General features: G+C 53.6%; 1 protein-coding gene across 2 annotated transcripts in view; it reads right to left on the bottom strand.

The window, feature by feature from the left end:
• Positions 1-17221, bottom strand: part of Mcf2l (MCF.2 cell line derived transforming sequence like) — a 74747-nt gene that overhangs the window by 35679 nt on the left and 21847 nt on the right. For both annotated transcript variants that reach the window (XM_059244645.1, XM_059244644.1), the window contains exon 4: positions 6085-6175. In XM_059244645.1, coding sequence (XP_059100628.1) covers positions 6085-6175 — 91 coding nt within the window. The remainder of the gene's footprint in view (positions 1-6084; positions 6176-17221) is intronic.

Raw genomic sequence — 17221 nt, 5'->3', positions numbered from 1 at the left:
TGTACATATGTGGGTACATAAGTGTTCATGAACTAATGTGTGTGCACACAGACCTCCTCATGTGTCTGTATGCATCCATGTGCACATGCATATGTGCACCTGTGTGCATATCTCTTTATGCATATATCTTTGTGTACATGTGCAAGCGTGCCTCTCTATGTATATGCATGCATGCTTATCTATACATATACCTGTACATGTATCTAGGTACACACATGGTGCATGTCTGTGCACGTGTCTCTATGTGCATGTTTCTGTTGTGTATGTGACAATGTACAAGTCTGGCTGTGTGTGTGCATATCTACATATGTATACGTGCATGCACACGGGTGCATGGGCACATGGGCAAAGTCTCGATGGTGGCAAGAATGTCTGTGATGGCCAGCTGGGCTGGCCTGTGGCATCCAGGCCACTAGTGAAGAACCTCCCTCTGGTGAGTGAGTCCCCAGAGAGGGTTAGATCAGGCTCAGTAGTTAACTCATCGGTTGATTAAAGGCACAGCCTATCCAGAGATGGAACTGTGGGAGGTGGCTGTGGGATGTGTCCTGAGGGTGTGCCTTTGACAGGTGCATTCTGTCCCTGAGTGCGGCCTTTCACTCCTCTCGGGCTCCTGGCCTCTGTGAGTGGATACTGTCCCCTGCCATGACCCTCCCTGTGGAGTCTGTCCTGTCACCAGACCACAGGCCGGACCCTCGAAAACTGTGAGCTCGAATCCACCTCCTCGTCTAAACTGCTCCAGTATTTGTCAAAAGAAAAACCATAAACCAGTTCCAGTACGTACACACGAGAACTTCCCCCCTAAATATTAAGACTGCTCAACATCATTAAGAAAAAAAATCTTAATAAGAACAAGTAGGAAAGTGTGGTCACTGAATGGAGGGAAATTGTTTAAGTAGACACCCTGAGGCTGTGCCCACTTTCCTTCTGGAATATTCTGTAAGAATCATCTCACCCAGTTGTTTTACTGGGACCCCACTGTAGGGAGAGCTCAGACTCCAGCGACAGGGAGGCCTAGGCTGCCCGTCCCGAGCCATCCTGGCCTCTTGGTATGGGAAACTGGAGCATTTCAAGGGAGCAGTGGGTGCCTGGGTGATTATCAGCAACTGGTCCCCAGCCTTCCACACAGACTCACGGGGGCTGTGTTCACTTGGTCAGCTCGGGGTGCACACATCTCCATGTGCCACGTGGCTCCTCACCATCCATGTCAGCTTCTCTACCCAGTAAGGGAACTGATCACATGACCTATTCTCCCTAAGTGGTCTTAGCTCTGCCCAACTTCTGGGGTTCACTGACTGGCCTCCATCTCTGGCCTGCACCCTGGCATAGTGGCCCATGGGGAATCCATCTGCTCGGCTGGGAAAGCACCCCTGGGCACCTCTCAGACACCTGTGCCTGCCAGTCCTCCGGTGCTACCTCCCCCTCTCCCTCCACGACGCTCCTGACCTCTGGTGGCCACTTGACCTTGCAGCCCTGGTGACCGGAGCAGGACAGGGATCAAGGACAATACTTAGCGCAGCAGATGTGACTGTTGGCTGGATGACCTGAGAGCCCAGGTCCCTCCTCAGACATAAGTTTTAGATTGCTCTGCACAGACTACATCAGTCCCAGAACAACAGCAACAAAAAGTTCTACCCCTAGGCAGACTGAGCAATACTTTCAATTCCATTTTCTTAGGGGCTGAGGAGATAGCTCAGTTAGAAAATTATTTGCTATGCAGTGTGGGCCCTGACTTCAATCCCTCAGAACTCACATAAAAGGAGGGGGCATGGTAGTCCATGGGATATGGGAGTCTGTACCTGTAACCCCAGCACCAGGGAACTGGAAACAGGAGGACCCCTGGGACTTGCTGCTAGCCAGTCTAGCTGGATCAGAGTCCCAGGTTCAGCGAGAGACTTTGTCTCAAAGAATAAGGTGGAAAAGTAATTGAAGGAGACATTTGACCTTGAACTCCAGTCTCCTCACTCACTTAAACATAAATACATTCTCGACACACAGGTTCACACATACACACTTATACATACATACATTCTCTCTCACACACAGGTTCACACATACACACTTATATATACATACATTCTCTCTCACACACAGGTTCACACATACACACTTATATATACATACATTCTCTCTCACACACAGGTTCACACATACACACTTATACATACAGTCAGACACACAATCAATTTCCTTGCATAAAACATGTTAGGGCATAGATCTAGTTTGAACTAGGCTACCTACATGAGTATAAACGTGTACACTCTATGGTGATGTCCTCGAGGGTAACACACCCATGAGACACACAGAAAGAAGCGCACACTGTATCGTAGGGAGGGTGAGACGTTGACAGGGCTCAGGTGTTTTTTTATCCCTGTGAGGATGGCTACTCAGAACTTTGGGCCAATCTCTTGGCAGTGAGGAGGTGCCTGCACTCCCAGCCTTAGGGCTTGCCGTCTCTGTCTTTGCTCACTGATGGAGACCAGGAACCTGGAGCATGAACACACACACACACACACACACACACACACACACACACACGTGGGCAGATGGACACACATACTCTGGATGGAAACACTGGGGTCTGATTTTAGGGAGACTGGATTTTTGGCTCCTCTACTTTCTTTCTTTCTTTCTTTCTTTCTTTCTTTCTTTCTTTCTTTCTTTCTTTCTTTCTTTCTTTCTTTCTTTTTTAGTTCCAAGCCAAGCTGAAGGCATCAAAAAGGAAAAAGATCACCCCAAAGCAGGGAACGCCAACTCACGAGGTAGCACAGATGGTGCCTAAGAATAGCAGTCATAGCGAGGCTTACGTAAGTGTGGCTCAGCAGGAACCCAGGCAGCAGGAGGCAGAAGCCCCTTCAGCCTCCTTGCTTCTGTGGCACCCTGAGGTGGCACCCTGAGTGGGCCTATTTGGATGGCCTCCTGGGGGCCTGGCTGGTTGTATCTGATGCTAAGCAGTAGTTTCCCTGAAGCTACCTGGACAAGAAAACCCGGTGATCAGCAGAGCTCTGATCTGGGGGGTTGTGCCCACGCAGCTGCTTCGGACACACTCTACCGTCAGGATCCTGGAGGAGCTGTATGGGTCTGCCTCCACAACTACATGCAGTGTGTGGATGGGGCCTGGATGGCTTCCACAGCCCCAGCCCCCACCCCCGGAATAGATCCCACTGTGCTCATACTGTGCCTCCTTGCCAGGTGACCCTTGCCAGAGGCTCTGAGGAGGCCAGCTGAGCACCTTGAATGGAGTCTCATTTCCTAGTGTGCCATCCTTCCCTGGGCTTCAGCTAGAGGGGCTGAGATTCCTCATGGCAATAACCCAGACTTCTACCTCCTCCTGGAGACACGCTCAGCCCTCGCTTCCTTCTGCCTGACCCTGCCCTCTGTGCTGTCCTCCCACACACGCAGCAGCCCTTTCAGGGGGCCTCCCCAGGGGTCCCAGCCAGACAGGAAGGTGGGCCCAGTCCTAGGGCAGCAACAAACCGGCTTGCAGATCCTGCCTCCACACCGGGGGATCTCAGCACCTTCCTACACTGCCTGCCTTTCCGGTACCCTTGTGGCAACCTTCCCTCGCTGGACTCCACACCCAGCTTGGCTGCACACTCCTGGGTCACTTTCCTCTGCATTTTCACAGGCCTGCCCCAGGCCTGGTCTACAGTAGTTTCTCAGAACACCTGCTGGGTATGTATGAGTTAATACCCTGGATCATTTCTTCTCATGAGAAAGCGCTAGAGATCAAAGAGAATTCACGGCAGTTTGCTGGAATGAATGGCAACCTCTGCTGTTTCCAAACTCTCACCAGCAAATGCTAAGAGTCACAGGAGAAACGCTTCCTGTTTTACAGTGTAAGAATCAATACACGCCATGGTGGTACGCACCTACGATTCCAGTGTTTGGGAGGCTGAGGCAGGAGGGTCAAGATCCTTGACCACGCTCTGCTATAGCATAAGATCCCGACTCAAAACCAGGCAATAACAACAGAAAACAAAGGACAATGTAAAATTAAAGTCAAATTCTTTCCTTATAGCCACGTTCACAAAGCCAGGTTTTAAAGATAAGCCAGCTTGCTCAGAAGTCCACCTTGTTCTAAGCTCAGCGACATCCACACTTGACAACAGGAGCCCAGGCTACACCGGGGTGTGTGCAGCCGCCATGCTGCATGTGGGACAGGTTCACAGGACCACTCCAGGCTTAAAACGTAATTCCTGTGTTTCCTGGGGAGATACTTTGTATTTGGAAACACATCTTCTAACCTGGGTGTGACCCACTAGATAAAACAGATGGCTCAATGGGTGAAGGTTCCTAGGACCCACAGGTTAGAAGGGAAAAAACTGATTCCCGAGAATTGTCTTCTGACCTCGACACACGTGCCACAGCACGTGTCCCCAAATAAGTAAATGAATGTAATTAAAAAAAATAAAACTCTCTCTCTCTCTCTCTCTCTCTCTTTCTCACACACACACACACACACACACACACACACACACACACACACACTGTGATGGTCTTGGCAGACATGTGACCAGGTGAGTACATGTGGTATGTTTGCCCAAACCATGGTCACGCTGGCCCCACGCAGGTGCACAGCTGTACCTCTGTAAAAGAAGTAAACAGGAGCTGTGGAGAAGGGAGCCTAGGCTCTGAGTAGATGTGAGCAAGCGTGAGTCAAGGAACAGAGGCTGCCCCAGTGGCTGCTGGGGACTGACGGTGCAGCAGAAGTGTGTGAATGAAGGTTCTGAGGGCCTGCTCTCGTCACAGACAGGTCAGGGTCATCCTGGCTCCCGCCACCCACATTGGCTTCTGTGCACAGACGGAAGAGCCGGAGGGAGGGGGAGGATGCCCCCGAAATGCCGGGGTGGATAGGGGCCTCGTGGTGTCAACCCAGGACACCGCTCCACTCCAAAGAGCAGTCCCAGCAACAGGTTGACCTGGGCCCTGCTGCTGGACGTGGAGAAGCCTGTCACAGCCTCCCATACAAATCTATACACCTGGAAATGCTGGTGTGGACACATGTCTGTTTACAGTTGATGGGACACCAGAAGCCCTGTATCTTGTGGGACCCCTCCTCGGTCCCCCCCTGCACTGGGTGTTCTTATTATTTCACGTCAATGATGACAGGAAGACTAGGTAGGGACAAGGGAGATGGGAGCTTGCTCACTCCTAGGCACCCCTGCAGAAGCGCACCAGGTGCTTACAGGATGATGCTCAGTGAGGGCTTGCACCCGGACTGTAGCCTGCGAGAATCACAGTAGACACAGAGCCTTTGATTTTTCTTATAGAGGAATGGGTTTCTTGTGGCACCCAACCCTCAGCACGGCAGGCCCCGGGGGGGCCGACCCAAAGAATCCCTGACCCAGAGCAGGAGGCCACAAAGAACCTGAAACCATGGGGTCGGTTGCCCAGAGACCTTAGGAGCAGCTAAACAGTCCCAGCCCAGAGCCACAGTGCTGGTGGACAACCAGACTTGGGGTCCTTCATGAAGCTGTGGGTGACAGGTGGGGACGGCAAGTGTGGGTGAACTCATCTCGGAAGCAGTGGCCTGTGTTAAGTCTGTGGGTGGGTGGGGAACAGCTGCTGAAGGAAGATTTCTGTTGCCTCCGTCTTGCTGTTCCGAAATGATAATTGCAGCCTGAAAATGCCAGCAAGTCCTGCCACTTTACAGCTGTGGGGACTGCAGCCAGTCCTTGAAAGTGAGGGTCTCTGTACGCTACTAGGGCTTCGTCACAAGGACCAACACATCTCAGGACTAATGTCAAACAAACAACCCAACGTGGAACGGTTAAGGTTGCTTAGCAACAACGAGTGGATTCAATATCCAACTTCTAGCCTAAAGCCCGACATGCTCAGAACTTTTCTGCTCAAAACTCCTGTGATCCATTATTGAGAAAATCACAACAGACCTTATGAATGACCACCTGGGCAAATGAACATACCCAGAGATCAGGAGTCCCTCTGGGCCAGGCATGGCTCAGCCTACTCCCCACCCCAGGTCCCCTGCTAGCCACCTTAACCCCCCACCTTCCACCCAGACTAGAAAGAAAAGCAGTGAGCTGCCACCCTCCAGGAGTGTGGAGAGCTCTGTGAGGTACTTACGGCTATTCGCAGGACCGATGCCTTCACGGAGGTCCATTTGTCCTGCCTTCGGTCTATGACCAAGATGAATCCAATGCCAGCATCTTGCAAACTGAAACAGGGAGAAACACTTGCAGTCAGCATGTGCTGGCAGCCAACCTGACTTCCACGTACATCGGTGACCCCACCATCCCATGCCATCTCTGCACCGCAAGCCAGAGTGCATGCCAGAGAGAGGTCTCGGCAGAGGAGCAGGCTTCCGAAGGCCCGAGCAGCCCCACCCTGTAATCCCAGGACTTTCTTCTATGTAGAGGAGAACAGATATTTTCGGTATGGTGTTTATTTCTGAGCGTCAATTCACAGAGCAGCAAGAGCCCTCCTCCTGGAACAGAGTGACATCTCACTGCAAGGGCCAAGCCACTTCTTGTTCGTGTGCACGGACAGCCACACAAACCAGCCCAGAACAAGCTTCAGGACCCCATACGTCACGTAAGTCCCAGCATCTGAGGTCCCGTGCTCATCCACATTAAAAAATGGCTCCTGATGACATCACAATTTGGGGTGAGAATCTCCAAGGCTTGGGGGGGCTCCCTGGTGTCTGTGGGGTGTGAGGCACGAGCTTTCGCCCTCCGCAGCAGCGACATCTGTGATAAAGGCAGGGCAGCATCGTGCAGCGGTGTAGCATGCCCCGAGCCTCTCCGCTCACTCAGCCTGGCGGCAGAAGCCTGAGTCATGGGGTGGAAGTGGAGGAAGTGGGAGGCCTGCTTCTGTTGGGTAATTTCACATCCAAGCCAATTGTGCAGTGCCAGCAGCCACCGCTCCCAGCCAATCCTCGGCAGAACGGACCGAGACGGGCTGGCGGAGGCACTGGCTCCTCCGAGGGCCTGATTTCCAAATCGACGAACGTATCTCCTCAGCAAGCCATTTCTGTACTTAAGGGAAAGTCAGAACTCCACTGCGCACTATAAATTATGCAGTCGGCAAAACTCCGCATGCTGCAGCTCCATTAATAGACCACCCTGAGTCCCAGGAAGTAACGTGGCAGTGGTGTGCAAAGCACACAGTCGCTAGTGTGCTGCTGAGCATCCGGCACACCAGGGGGGATGACATGCAAAATGCTCCTGATAAAAGGCCCATATCCGAGTAAGCTCTCTCCCCTCTGCTGCTGGTGCTCAACAGAATTACAGACCAACCCACCTGCCCAGCTGGTTCCGCTGGGCCAGTGCCTGAAGCAGTGGAGACAGAACAGACCTCCTGTCCTGCTCTGGCCTGGGCAATACAGGCGCCCTATACCCTAAGGTTGTATGGGGGGCTTCTGAGTGACCCTACACAGGGCTTCACTGTAGTGCTTAATGGTTGGTGGGTGAATCCAACTAGCCTGTCCTGGCCTGTACCATGTGGTCCACAGCGCAGCCCGAAACCAGGCAGGGAGGTGACAGCATTGTAGTGGCCACCTGCAATACAGACCACTAACGATGCCAGGGTGATGGGTACCTGACCATCCCCTCAAGGTTACAGGCCATTTCTCTATGATGCATGAGATTCACACACAATCACAGAAGCCCCGAGGCCACAGGACAGCTGGGCTGATGGGAGCCCACCTCCCGCCTCCCTCCTCTGCCACAGGGGAATGTGTTGGGGCTGCCACTGTAGCTCCGAGTCAGTCATCCAAGCCTGACCCTTCCCAGAGTGACAGAGAAAAGAGGGTCTGGAACAATGGGTTGTCACCATACACACAAACAGTCCAGCTGCATGCTTCCAGTCCCAAACCCGTGGCGCACAAAGGGCTTCCTAACAGCAGCCCACACCCAGGGGGGCGCATGAGGCGAGACACTGCCCGTCTGTGACTCACCGCGACCACCTCTGGGTCCTCTTCTACAAACACGGGAACCTGCTGGGGCCCCTGACATGCAAACCCAGGAAAAGGGGAGCTCTATGGCTGGGGTCACCATTTCACAGAGCACCACAGCCTGACTCAGTTCCCCCCTTCTTTTCTGAAGCAATTTTGTGGAGGAATCACAGCCTCTTTCTCCAATCTCTCCATGTTTCTCATGGAATCCCTTCTTGGAGGAGCTGGTGAGATGACCAGGAGGTAAGTTTGCTTGCCATGCGGTATGAAGGCCTGTGCTTGGAGTCCAAGCACCCACATAAGAAAAAGCTGGCATGGCCGTGCACACTTGTAAGTTTAGAATGGGGGGAGCCTGAGATAGGATCTCTGGGGCTCATTGGTCAGCCAGTCAGGCCAAATCAGTGAGCTCCAGATTTGGGGAGCAACCCTGACACAAAAAAGTAAGCTGGAGAGTGATTGAGGAAGACATTGGATGTTGACCTCTGACCTCCGCATACACATACATGTGCATTTGCACATGCCCATACACAAACGTGTACACATGCATCCAATACACTCATATATATGTGCATACAAACATAAAGATACCCCTTCACAATTCCACAACAGGACCTAGACGTGAGGCCCTAGTGAGTTCTGAAGCCAGAATATTCTCTTCAGGAACCAACTTCCGCAAAGCATCTCAGGGGCACTGGCCCTCCCCAGCCTAACGTAGAAGCTTGAGAGCCTACACCCAGCTTGCCAGTTCCTGAGTGCACCCGCCCAAATGCCCAAGCAAGCAAAACACTTGCCCATGGCCGCACACAGCACAGCATGTCCCTCGTCCTCCGCCTGTGAAGCTCTGTTCCTACACCCAGTGCCATGGGCGTGGCTTTACTCACTCAAACCAAACACCTGGATTTTTCTAAAATCCTGTACTATGAACCACTTCCTCCAACACGTCCACATCTCCTAATCCTGTCCAATAGTGCCAGTCCCTGATGACCAAGCATTCAAACCTACAAGCCTATGAGGGCCATTCTACTTCAAACTACCACAGACACAAAGGATTAAACACACACACTAGGAGGACGGGCCACATTGCAAGCTGTGCTTCTGGATGGTCTGCTCACGATGGCTGGTTTATGGCTTGACAACCGAGGGTGGGAAGGCAGCTGTGTTCTCATTCCGCTGCCCAGCAGCTCACAGTCTGGGCACAGAGGACTCCCGGGGCAGTAGGCCCCATCACGATTCCTGCCGGCCAGGACCAGGCCCCTCTTTCTGGGTGAGGACCTTCTGACTTTCTGTGTGGCTATGGGCCAAGTGTGAGACTAACACCACCACAGTTCTTTATCACGGCCTCATGGTGACTCTGTGAGGGTGGGCACTACCTTGTCAGGCACAAGAAGGTTACATTTTTGCCCGTTGTCACAGAGCTCAGACATGGATCTGCCATACTAGGTCACTAGGACACTATGGCTGCCTCCCAGAGTCACACTCACTGTAGGAAATCTTGGGATGAAGCAGTCCGTTTCTCCTCACCGTCACTGGCAGCCTCCAACCGCAGGGCATACTCAGTTGGTTCCCAGCCCCAGCTCTATCTTGTGTCTCTCCATGTGGGCTGAGGCAGACCCTCCTCCTGCTGCTAACATCCCCCCCTCCCACACCAGGGAACACTGATCTACAGGAAGAGGAGGCACAGCTGGAGGTGGTCCCACCATCACAGCTGGAGGTGGTCCCACCATCACAGCTGGAGGTGGTCCCACCTTCACAGCTGGAGGTGGTCCCATCATCACAGCTGGAGGTGGTCCCATCATCACAGCTGGAGGTGGTCCCATCATCACAGCTGGAGGTGGTCACACCATCACAGCTGGAGGTGGTCCCATCATCACAGCTGGAGGTGGTCCCACCTTCACAGCTGGAGGTGGTCCCACCATCACAGCTGGAGGTGGTCCCATCATCACAGCTGGAGGTGGTCCCACCTTCACAGCTGGAGGTGGTCCCATCATCACAGCTGGAGGTGGTCCCATCATCACAGCTGGAGGTGGTCCCATCATCACAGCTGGAGGTGGTCCCACCTTCACAGCTGGAGGTGGTCCCACCATCACAGCTGGAGGTGGTCCCACCATCACAGCTGGAGGTGGTCCCATCATCACAGCTGGAGGTGGTCCCACCATCACAGCTGGAGGTGGTCCCACCTTCACAGCTGGAGGTGGTCCCACCATCATAGCTGGAGGTGGTCCCACCATCACAGCTGGAGGTGGTCCCATCATCACAGCTGGAGGTGGTCCCATCATCACAGCTGGAGGTGGTCCCACCTTCACAGCTGGAGGTGGTCCCACCATCACAGCTGGAGGTGGTCCCACCATCACAGCTGGAGGTGGTCCCATCATCACAGCTGGAGGTGGTCCCACCTTCACAGCTGGAGGTGGTCCCACCATCACAGCTGGAGGTGGTCCCATCATCACAGCTGGAGGTGGTCCCACCTTCACAGCTGGAGGTGGTCCCACCATCACAGCTGGAGGTGGTCCCATCATCACAGCTGGAGCTGGTCCCATCAGCACAGGTCTCCTTGCCTGCACTCCCAGCAAGCCAGGCCCTGGAGTTGGCCCCAGGAGGGTGGTGGTTCCCCTGGGATCCTGCAGGGAGGTTTCCTGGGCCTTGAGAGACAGCATGGCTGGTTTCTCTAAGAGTGGAGAACTGGAGGAGGCGGCGTGAGGGAGCCTCAGGTGTTCCCTGCGTTCAGGCACCAGCATTGCTAGCGACACCCACTGTGATTCCCAGCTCTAAAACATGGTGTGTGTGGGGGGGGGCTTCCCAGGCAGGCACTTGAGCTAAATTTTATACAAAAAGGCCCAGCGGTCTCACAAAGGCTGTTTCGGGAGTTTGGAATTTGCTGGAATCTTCTCTAAGGTGGCTGCTGCTCTGGTTTTGAAGGCCTGATGTCTGACCACTGGGTAGGAACAGCGATCACAGAATGACAGGCACAGGGCCAGGCTGTCCTGTGATAGAAGTAAACTCCCAGCTTCACATTTCCCCCAGGACCTAGCCCAGCCGGATCTTCTCATCTGACTCCGCAGGGGTGGAGGAGGACTTCCTTCATCCCACATTGGTTTTGGGGCAGCAAAGGTCCAACATCCCAAGCCCTCTGACATCAGTGAGGGAGGCCCCATCAGAGCTGCATAAGACTCACTATATAGAACACTGTCCTCCGGCCATGGTATGGCTGCCTCCCTCTGTAGGTCAGAGCATCTGTGAATAACCACAAGAGACCCTCACAAGGTCAGGCCTGCTATGCCCACATAGATGGAGGGGTTGGGGGATCTCTAGACTCTCACCTGAGATTCTCGGCACTCCCTCCCTCCTACCTGCCGCCCCACACCTTCACTGCACATCATCCTGTCCCAGCTTCACATGGTTTTGGGAGATTGCACCTTTTCCATGATGCAACTCTTTTAGGGTTACCCATGTGCCTACAGGAAGGCCCCATTAATTCATCACAGTGATTGACAACATGGACTTGTTGGGAATCTTTTCTCTGGCTGGTCATCTGTCCCTTTGGTGTCCCTGGCATCATCTCTCCTGGAAAAATTAACCCCACAGCTCACCAAAGTAGAAAGCGAGATGCGAGATGTTAAATATTTAAGGACCAAACAGCAAAGGTGAGTGTTAGAGCCAGGGTGGAGCAGCCAGCCCTCAGAGCCGGGGTGCAGCAGCCAGGGCTCAGAGCCAGGGTATCGCCACCAGCACTCAGAGCCGGGGTACAGCAGCCAGCGCTCAGAGCTGGGGTACCGCCGCCGGCGCTCGGAGCCGGGGTACAGCAGCCAGCACTTAGAACCCACGGTCTAACCCAGTGGATGCTTGCTTTCCAGTGGTTGGTGGAGGGCTGGATAAGTGTGAAGCATTCCCCTGTGGTGCCTGGATGTAAGGAACCAGCACACGGTGTGTGTATGGGGGTGTTTGGGGGACCTGGAGAGACAGCTAGTTGTGAGGTGAGCCCAGACCCAAGGGTCACAGGATATGTTCACCACAGATGGAACATCTCTGGCCAGTGGGCCATGTTCCCTTCGTTTCTCAGTGTGTGAAAAGTCTCATCCCACCTGAATGCCACTGTGTCTTAGTGACACTGGAGTTTAAGATCGGGTCCCGGAGCACAGTGTACAAGATTTACAAAGTGGTTATAAGAATGAAAGGGGGCAGGGAATTATGTGAAACCAGGGCAGGTGGGAGGAGCCATGCAGTGCACGGTAACGTTCGGGATTTTACAATGGTTTGACTAACGGCGCCCCCAGGTGGTCGGCCTGAAGCTGCACATTCAGGACGGTGCTGGGGCTGGACCATCCCCCTAACCCTCTGGCCTCTGACCAGATATCCAGTCCTCACTGGTTGAAGCCACAGCTGGCTGCCTAGGGCATCCTGAGATCATAAAGGTAGAGTCTGTGAGGACCCAGCCAGGGCACAGGGGCCGTCCAGGACAATAAGGCCATCTTCCTGAGCGAATCCACCTTCTCTGGGCCGCCTGGCTGGCTTCTGTGGGTTCAGGAGGCCTGGAGTCAGTCAGCAGACTGGCAGCTCCACTGACTCTCCTGAAACACACAGGACCTAGTCCCTTCTGGGCAGGAACAGGGACGGGGTCACGGAACCAGGTGGACTCCCTCCCATCTGTGGATGTTACTTAGGCCTGGCTCTGGGCAGGTGTCCCCCAGCCTCAAGGCCTCTCCGAAGGTACAGGAATGTGCTGTGGGCTGGTGGAGGGCAGAGGGACTCAAGACACTACACGATCAAAATATTCCTGGCTCTGGAGGACGAGGAGACTAACGGAACCCACAGTTCCACGGCAGCTCCCGAGCTCAACCGCCTTTATCTGGACATCAGAAGAGAAGTGGATTCAGGGGCCCTGTTGTCTGAAATGGCCTGAGTCACCCAACTCTCAGCCATGTTGGCTAAGCAGTCTCTGCCTTCCCCTTTCCCTCAGCCTCCAGAATCCATGGTCTCTCCACAGAAGGCCTCTATGAGCTCTGCTGAACTCCTGAAGACCTGAGTTGGACTGTGCTCAGAACCAGAGCTCAGCACACCTCACAAAGAAATCACTGGTGTGTGTGTGTGTGTGTGTGTGTGTGTGTGTGTGTGTGTGTGTGTGTGTGTGTAGTGGGAGCCATGCCACTGATTGTCTCCACTGTGGCTGCAGGCGTTTGCTAGTCTCCTCCCTGAGGGCTGCCCAAGGCTGCCAAGACCTCCCCCATCAACTCTTTTCGACCCTAGAACGAGCATTCTAACAAGCAGTATTCAGACGCACTGGCCTCCTCTCAGCCATCATAGCTCCCAGGACAGTGTGTGACAGGAAGGCCACCCAGGGTCACTATTTGTGCCTCCCTGAGCTTCCTTACAGTCCAGTGACGCCGCCTCTAGCAGGGTGACAGATGCTGTCCCTCCTCTTGGACAAGCGGCCAGGATAACCACTGGCCTGGGCCTGCCTGGGATTTGAGGCACAGGCTGTTAACATGGCATGTATTGCAGACTGCAGCTGCCCAACATGGGATCCCTAGTCATGGGTGAGCAGAAACAACTCTTTTAAATTTAAGTGACCACGTGTGGTCGGTGGCTATCATGCTGGAAGACAGTTACAGAGAAAGATAACTAATAAACAATTAAGAGGACATGGCCTCTGGTGGGGTTAGGAGAACGTGACCCAGGAAGGCACAGGGACAGAAACTCATGAGAAGGTCACCTCAGTATGAGGTGTTCAAGGGCAGAAGTTGTGGGGACTCTGGGAAACCTCGGGGGGCTCCCAGTACTCAAAGCACCAGACTATAAACCTAGCACTTTATAAATCGAGCTGATGTAAGAAGCTGAAGTCTAGGGCAGTCTGTGAATACTCTGAGAAGGGATGGGGGCTCGTCCATGCGAGCGTGAAGCAGCCCTGGCTCTCTGCGGTCCTCCTGGCCTGGCTCAAAGCTGGCAGAGGGATCTGAGCTCCTCCTGGAAGCCACGCACTGTTTCATTGACACCCCAGATGTCCTGGCTAGTCTTTTGTCTACCTGACACAAGCTAGAGTCATTTGGGAAGAGGGACTATCATTTGAGAAAAGCCCCCCATAAGATCAGGCTACAGGCAAGCCTGCATGATATTTTCATAGTGTTTGATGGGGGAGGGTCCAACCCAGTGTGGGTGGGGCCATCACTAGGTTAGTGGTCCTGGGTTCTATAAGAAAGCAGGCTGAGCAAGCCATGAGGAGCAAGCCAGTAAACAGCACCCCTCCATGGCCTCTGCATCAGCTCCCACCTCTAGGTTCCTGCCCTGCTTGAGTTCCTGCCCTGACTTCCTTCAGTGATGAACAGCGATGTGGAAGTGTGAGCCAAATAAACCCTTTCCTCCCCAAGTTGCTTTTGATCCTGGTGTTTCATCACAGCAGCAGTGACCCTTACGAAGACCAAGGAGCAGACCTGGATACATGAGGCTCAAGGGAGCATCGCCTGGGTAATTTAGGAACTGTCATCACCAAGGGACAGAACATGAAAACCTACTAATCTAGTAATGGCCCGTCACCGCAGCAGGGTCTCAACTGTGAACACAAGGGCCCCAAAGCCCCCGTTGACAAGCGGGTGCACTTGGCCCGTTTACACTGTGGGGGACCGATCAACAGGGCGCCATGCTGCCCACCACATGTGGAAGTGAGCAGTCTTGAGGTTCACCGACCCTCATCTGTGGCTCCCAGTGAGGAGGAAGCAGAAGCAGAGCTTGCACATTGAACACGGGCATGGCTGTGGTGTGGCGCATGCATGGTGTGCACACACTCTCTCTACCTGCACACTCACATCCATGGGAACTCTCATCTGAATTCATGGCACAGGTAAGGTTGTCTCGGGGCCACACGTCTGGCTGCTTTGGGGCCTGCGTGAGTGGGCAGCAAGGGAGGGTGAAACAGGCGTCCTAGAAGACAGCATGAATACCACCTGACAGAACCCAAGTCCCTTAGCTGTGCTTCTGTCCCTCGCATCCACCCTCATCCAGTCCTCACAAGCCGTGTATCATTTCAGTGAGCACTTGCGTCTGTGCACACTTGTGAGCATGTGTGTGAGTGGTCATGCCTGTGTGCATCTGTTCATTTCTACCCACACGTTTCCGTGCACATATGGCATGTGTGCATCTGTACATGCGGACGTGCACACGGGCACCTCTTAGGAGCAGCGGGACCTCATCACCAAGAACAGCTGGAGAGCTGTCCCTGTCAGCCTGTGTGAACTGTGGGAGCTTTGTAAATGGAGGTGCGGTGTGCCACAGGGGGAGGGGGTCCGGTACCCTCTGGCCGCTCCCAGGCCTCCAAATGAAAAGGGCCTCCAGGGGATTTACATCTGCTTAGGAGAAAACACTCTCTGCACTTGGCTCTGAATTTGTGCTGGACCAGTGTGTCTTAGCAACTTAACCTAGCTCGAGTGGAGGTTAATAGCAACCAGCTTCGGGTCTGCTGATGAGGCAAGGCCTGTGGTCAGGGCTCAGCATGCTCCCGAGAGCAAAGGCTCCTGGGAACTCCACCAGCCCCCTTTCCACCCAGGCCCCTGGATATCTGTGCCAGAGGACACTGGCCCCACGGAAGTACCCACAAACTATGGCAGCAGAATTCCCAAGGAGCCAATGGTAGCTATAGCAAAGAGAACCCACACTGTGGCCCCCGGAGTTGGGTCTTTTCCCGATCAACATTCTTCCCAGGGGCAGCAAGCCTGGAATGACTTCCTCCTTCCCTTCAATATTCATTTTTTTCTTTTGTTTATTTCCCTCTTTCCCTTAAGCTCCATCTCTCTGGGGTCCCCCATGTCTCAAACGTGTGGTCTTCCTGCCTCAGCCTTCTGAGTGCGGAGTTTACAGTAGGAACTATCCTGGGCTCCTTGAATATACTTGTTGTTGTTGTTTTGGAGACAGGGCTTCTCTGTGTAGACCTGGCTGTCCTGGAACTCACAGAGATCCTCCTGCCTCTGTCTCCCAAGTACTGGGATTAAAGGTGTGCCCCACTACTGCCTGGCCTAGAATATTCTTAAAACTTGCAACTCAAACTGATTTGCTTTGCTTCCTCACATGGTAGAATGTGAACATGCATAAGCATGTAAATGCACATATGTAAACATGTATGTGAATATGTGCATAATGTGTATAAGGATGAGTATATATGCATGAACATACATAAGTGTGTGCGAGCATGCATATGTGAACATGTGTTGGAAACACATAGGAGTGTGTGTGTGTGCATGTGAGAGTGTGCATGTGGGGAGTGCAGGTGTGAACCCTGCATATGTATGAGCATGTATGAATTCATTGGTGAGTATGAGCATGTATAAGGGTACAAGCACATGGGTAAGAATTCATGTTAGCCTGTATATGTGTACATGTGCAACTGTGAGAACACATGAGTGTGTGTGTGCACATGCATGTGGGTGGGTGGGGCATGTCTACAAAAAGCTTTGGTGGCCTTACTTGTCCCTGGAGGTGGTCAGGGAAGCTAGTGTGGGGTGGGTGAGGCCGACTTCAGAATTGTGAGCCTGTGGAGGCGTGCAGGATGGCTGACAGCATCTCCCACTGGGATCGGCTAAGCCCCTCTGCCTTGAAGAATTCACGCCAGGCCAGGATGGAGAGGTGACTCCACCGTCGTCGGCTCCCTCTTCCTCTCCACAGGCCGCTTCCAGCAGCACATCCAGGACTCTCACCTTGGGGGAGAACTACAGGCTTCCACTCCTGTCACGCGGGCTACCTCTGTGGTCTCGCGGGCGTCCCCGTGTGCCCTTCGTCTCTCTCATAGCCTGTCAGATCTGCTCTAATCACCCAAACTGTCCTCAGCAGAGTCCTAACATGCTGGGACAAGCCAGAAGGGCAGGAGGACTCCCGATAATCACAGGAGGGACAGGAGAAGGAGCAGAGCTATGTGATGACCGGAGGGGACAGTTGGGGGTGAGGCTACTGTTAAACACAGCATAGCACGGTACTGACCTAGAAACCCATGAACCGTCAGTATCTGGCGGTCCCTGTTCCTCACCTCTACTTCCTGGCTCAGTCCTACATGCCTCGGTACAAGAGATCTTCCTCCTCTGGTGACACCTAGGGGCTCCGTTTCAACTCTTCCCTGGTTCTACTCACCATCAGCCCTACCCACCAGCTTTCACTCATTCATGACCAGGCCCTTGCTCTGGCCTCCAAAATGGATCAGTTTGGCCCTGCCACCTCCCCGTGGATGTCTGAGTGAGTCTCAGATGAAACATAACCACTTCTCTAGCCCCTTCCCAAGGTCTGACAGACTGAAGACCAGCAGCCCTCTAGGAATCCTCCAGTCCCTCGGTCCCTGAT

This window comes from Peromyscus eremicus, chromosome 17 (genome assembly GCF_949786415.1).
Source record: "Peromyscus eremicus chromosome 17, PerEre_H2_v1, whole genome shotgun sequence".
NCBI lineage: Eukaryota > Metazoa > Chordata > Mammalia > Rodentia > Cricetidae > Peromyscus > Peromyscus eremicus.
The sequence above is the reverse complement of the archived record's forward strand: the minus strand, read 5'-3'. Positions and strand labels throughout refer to the sequence as shown.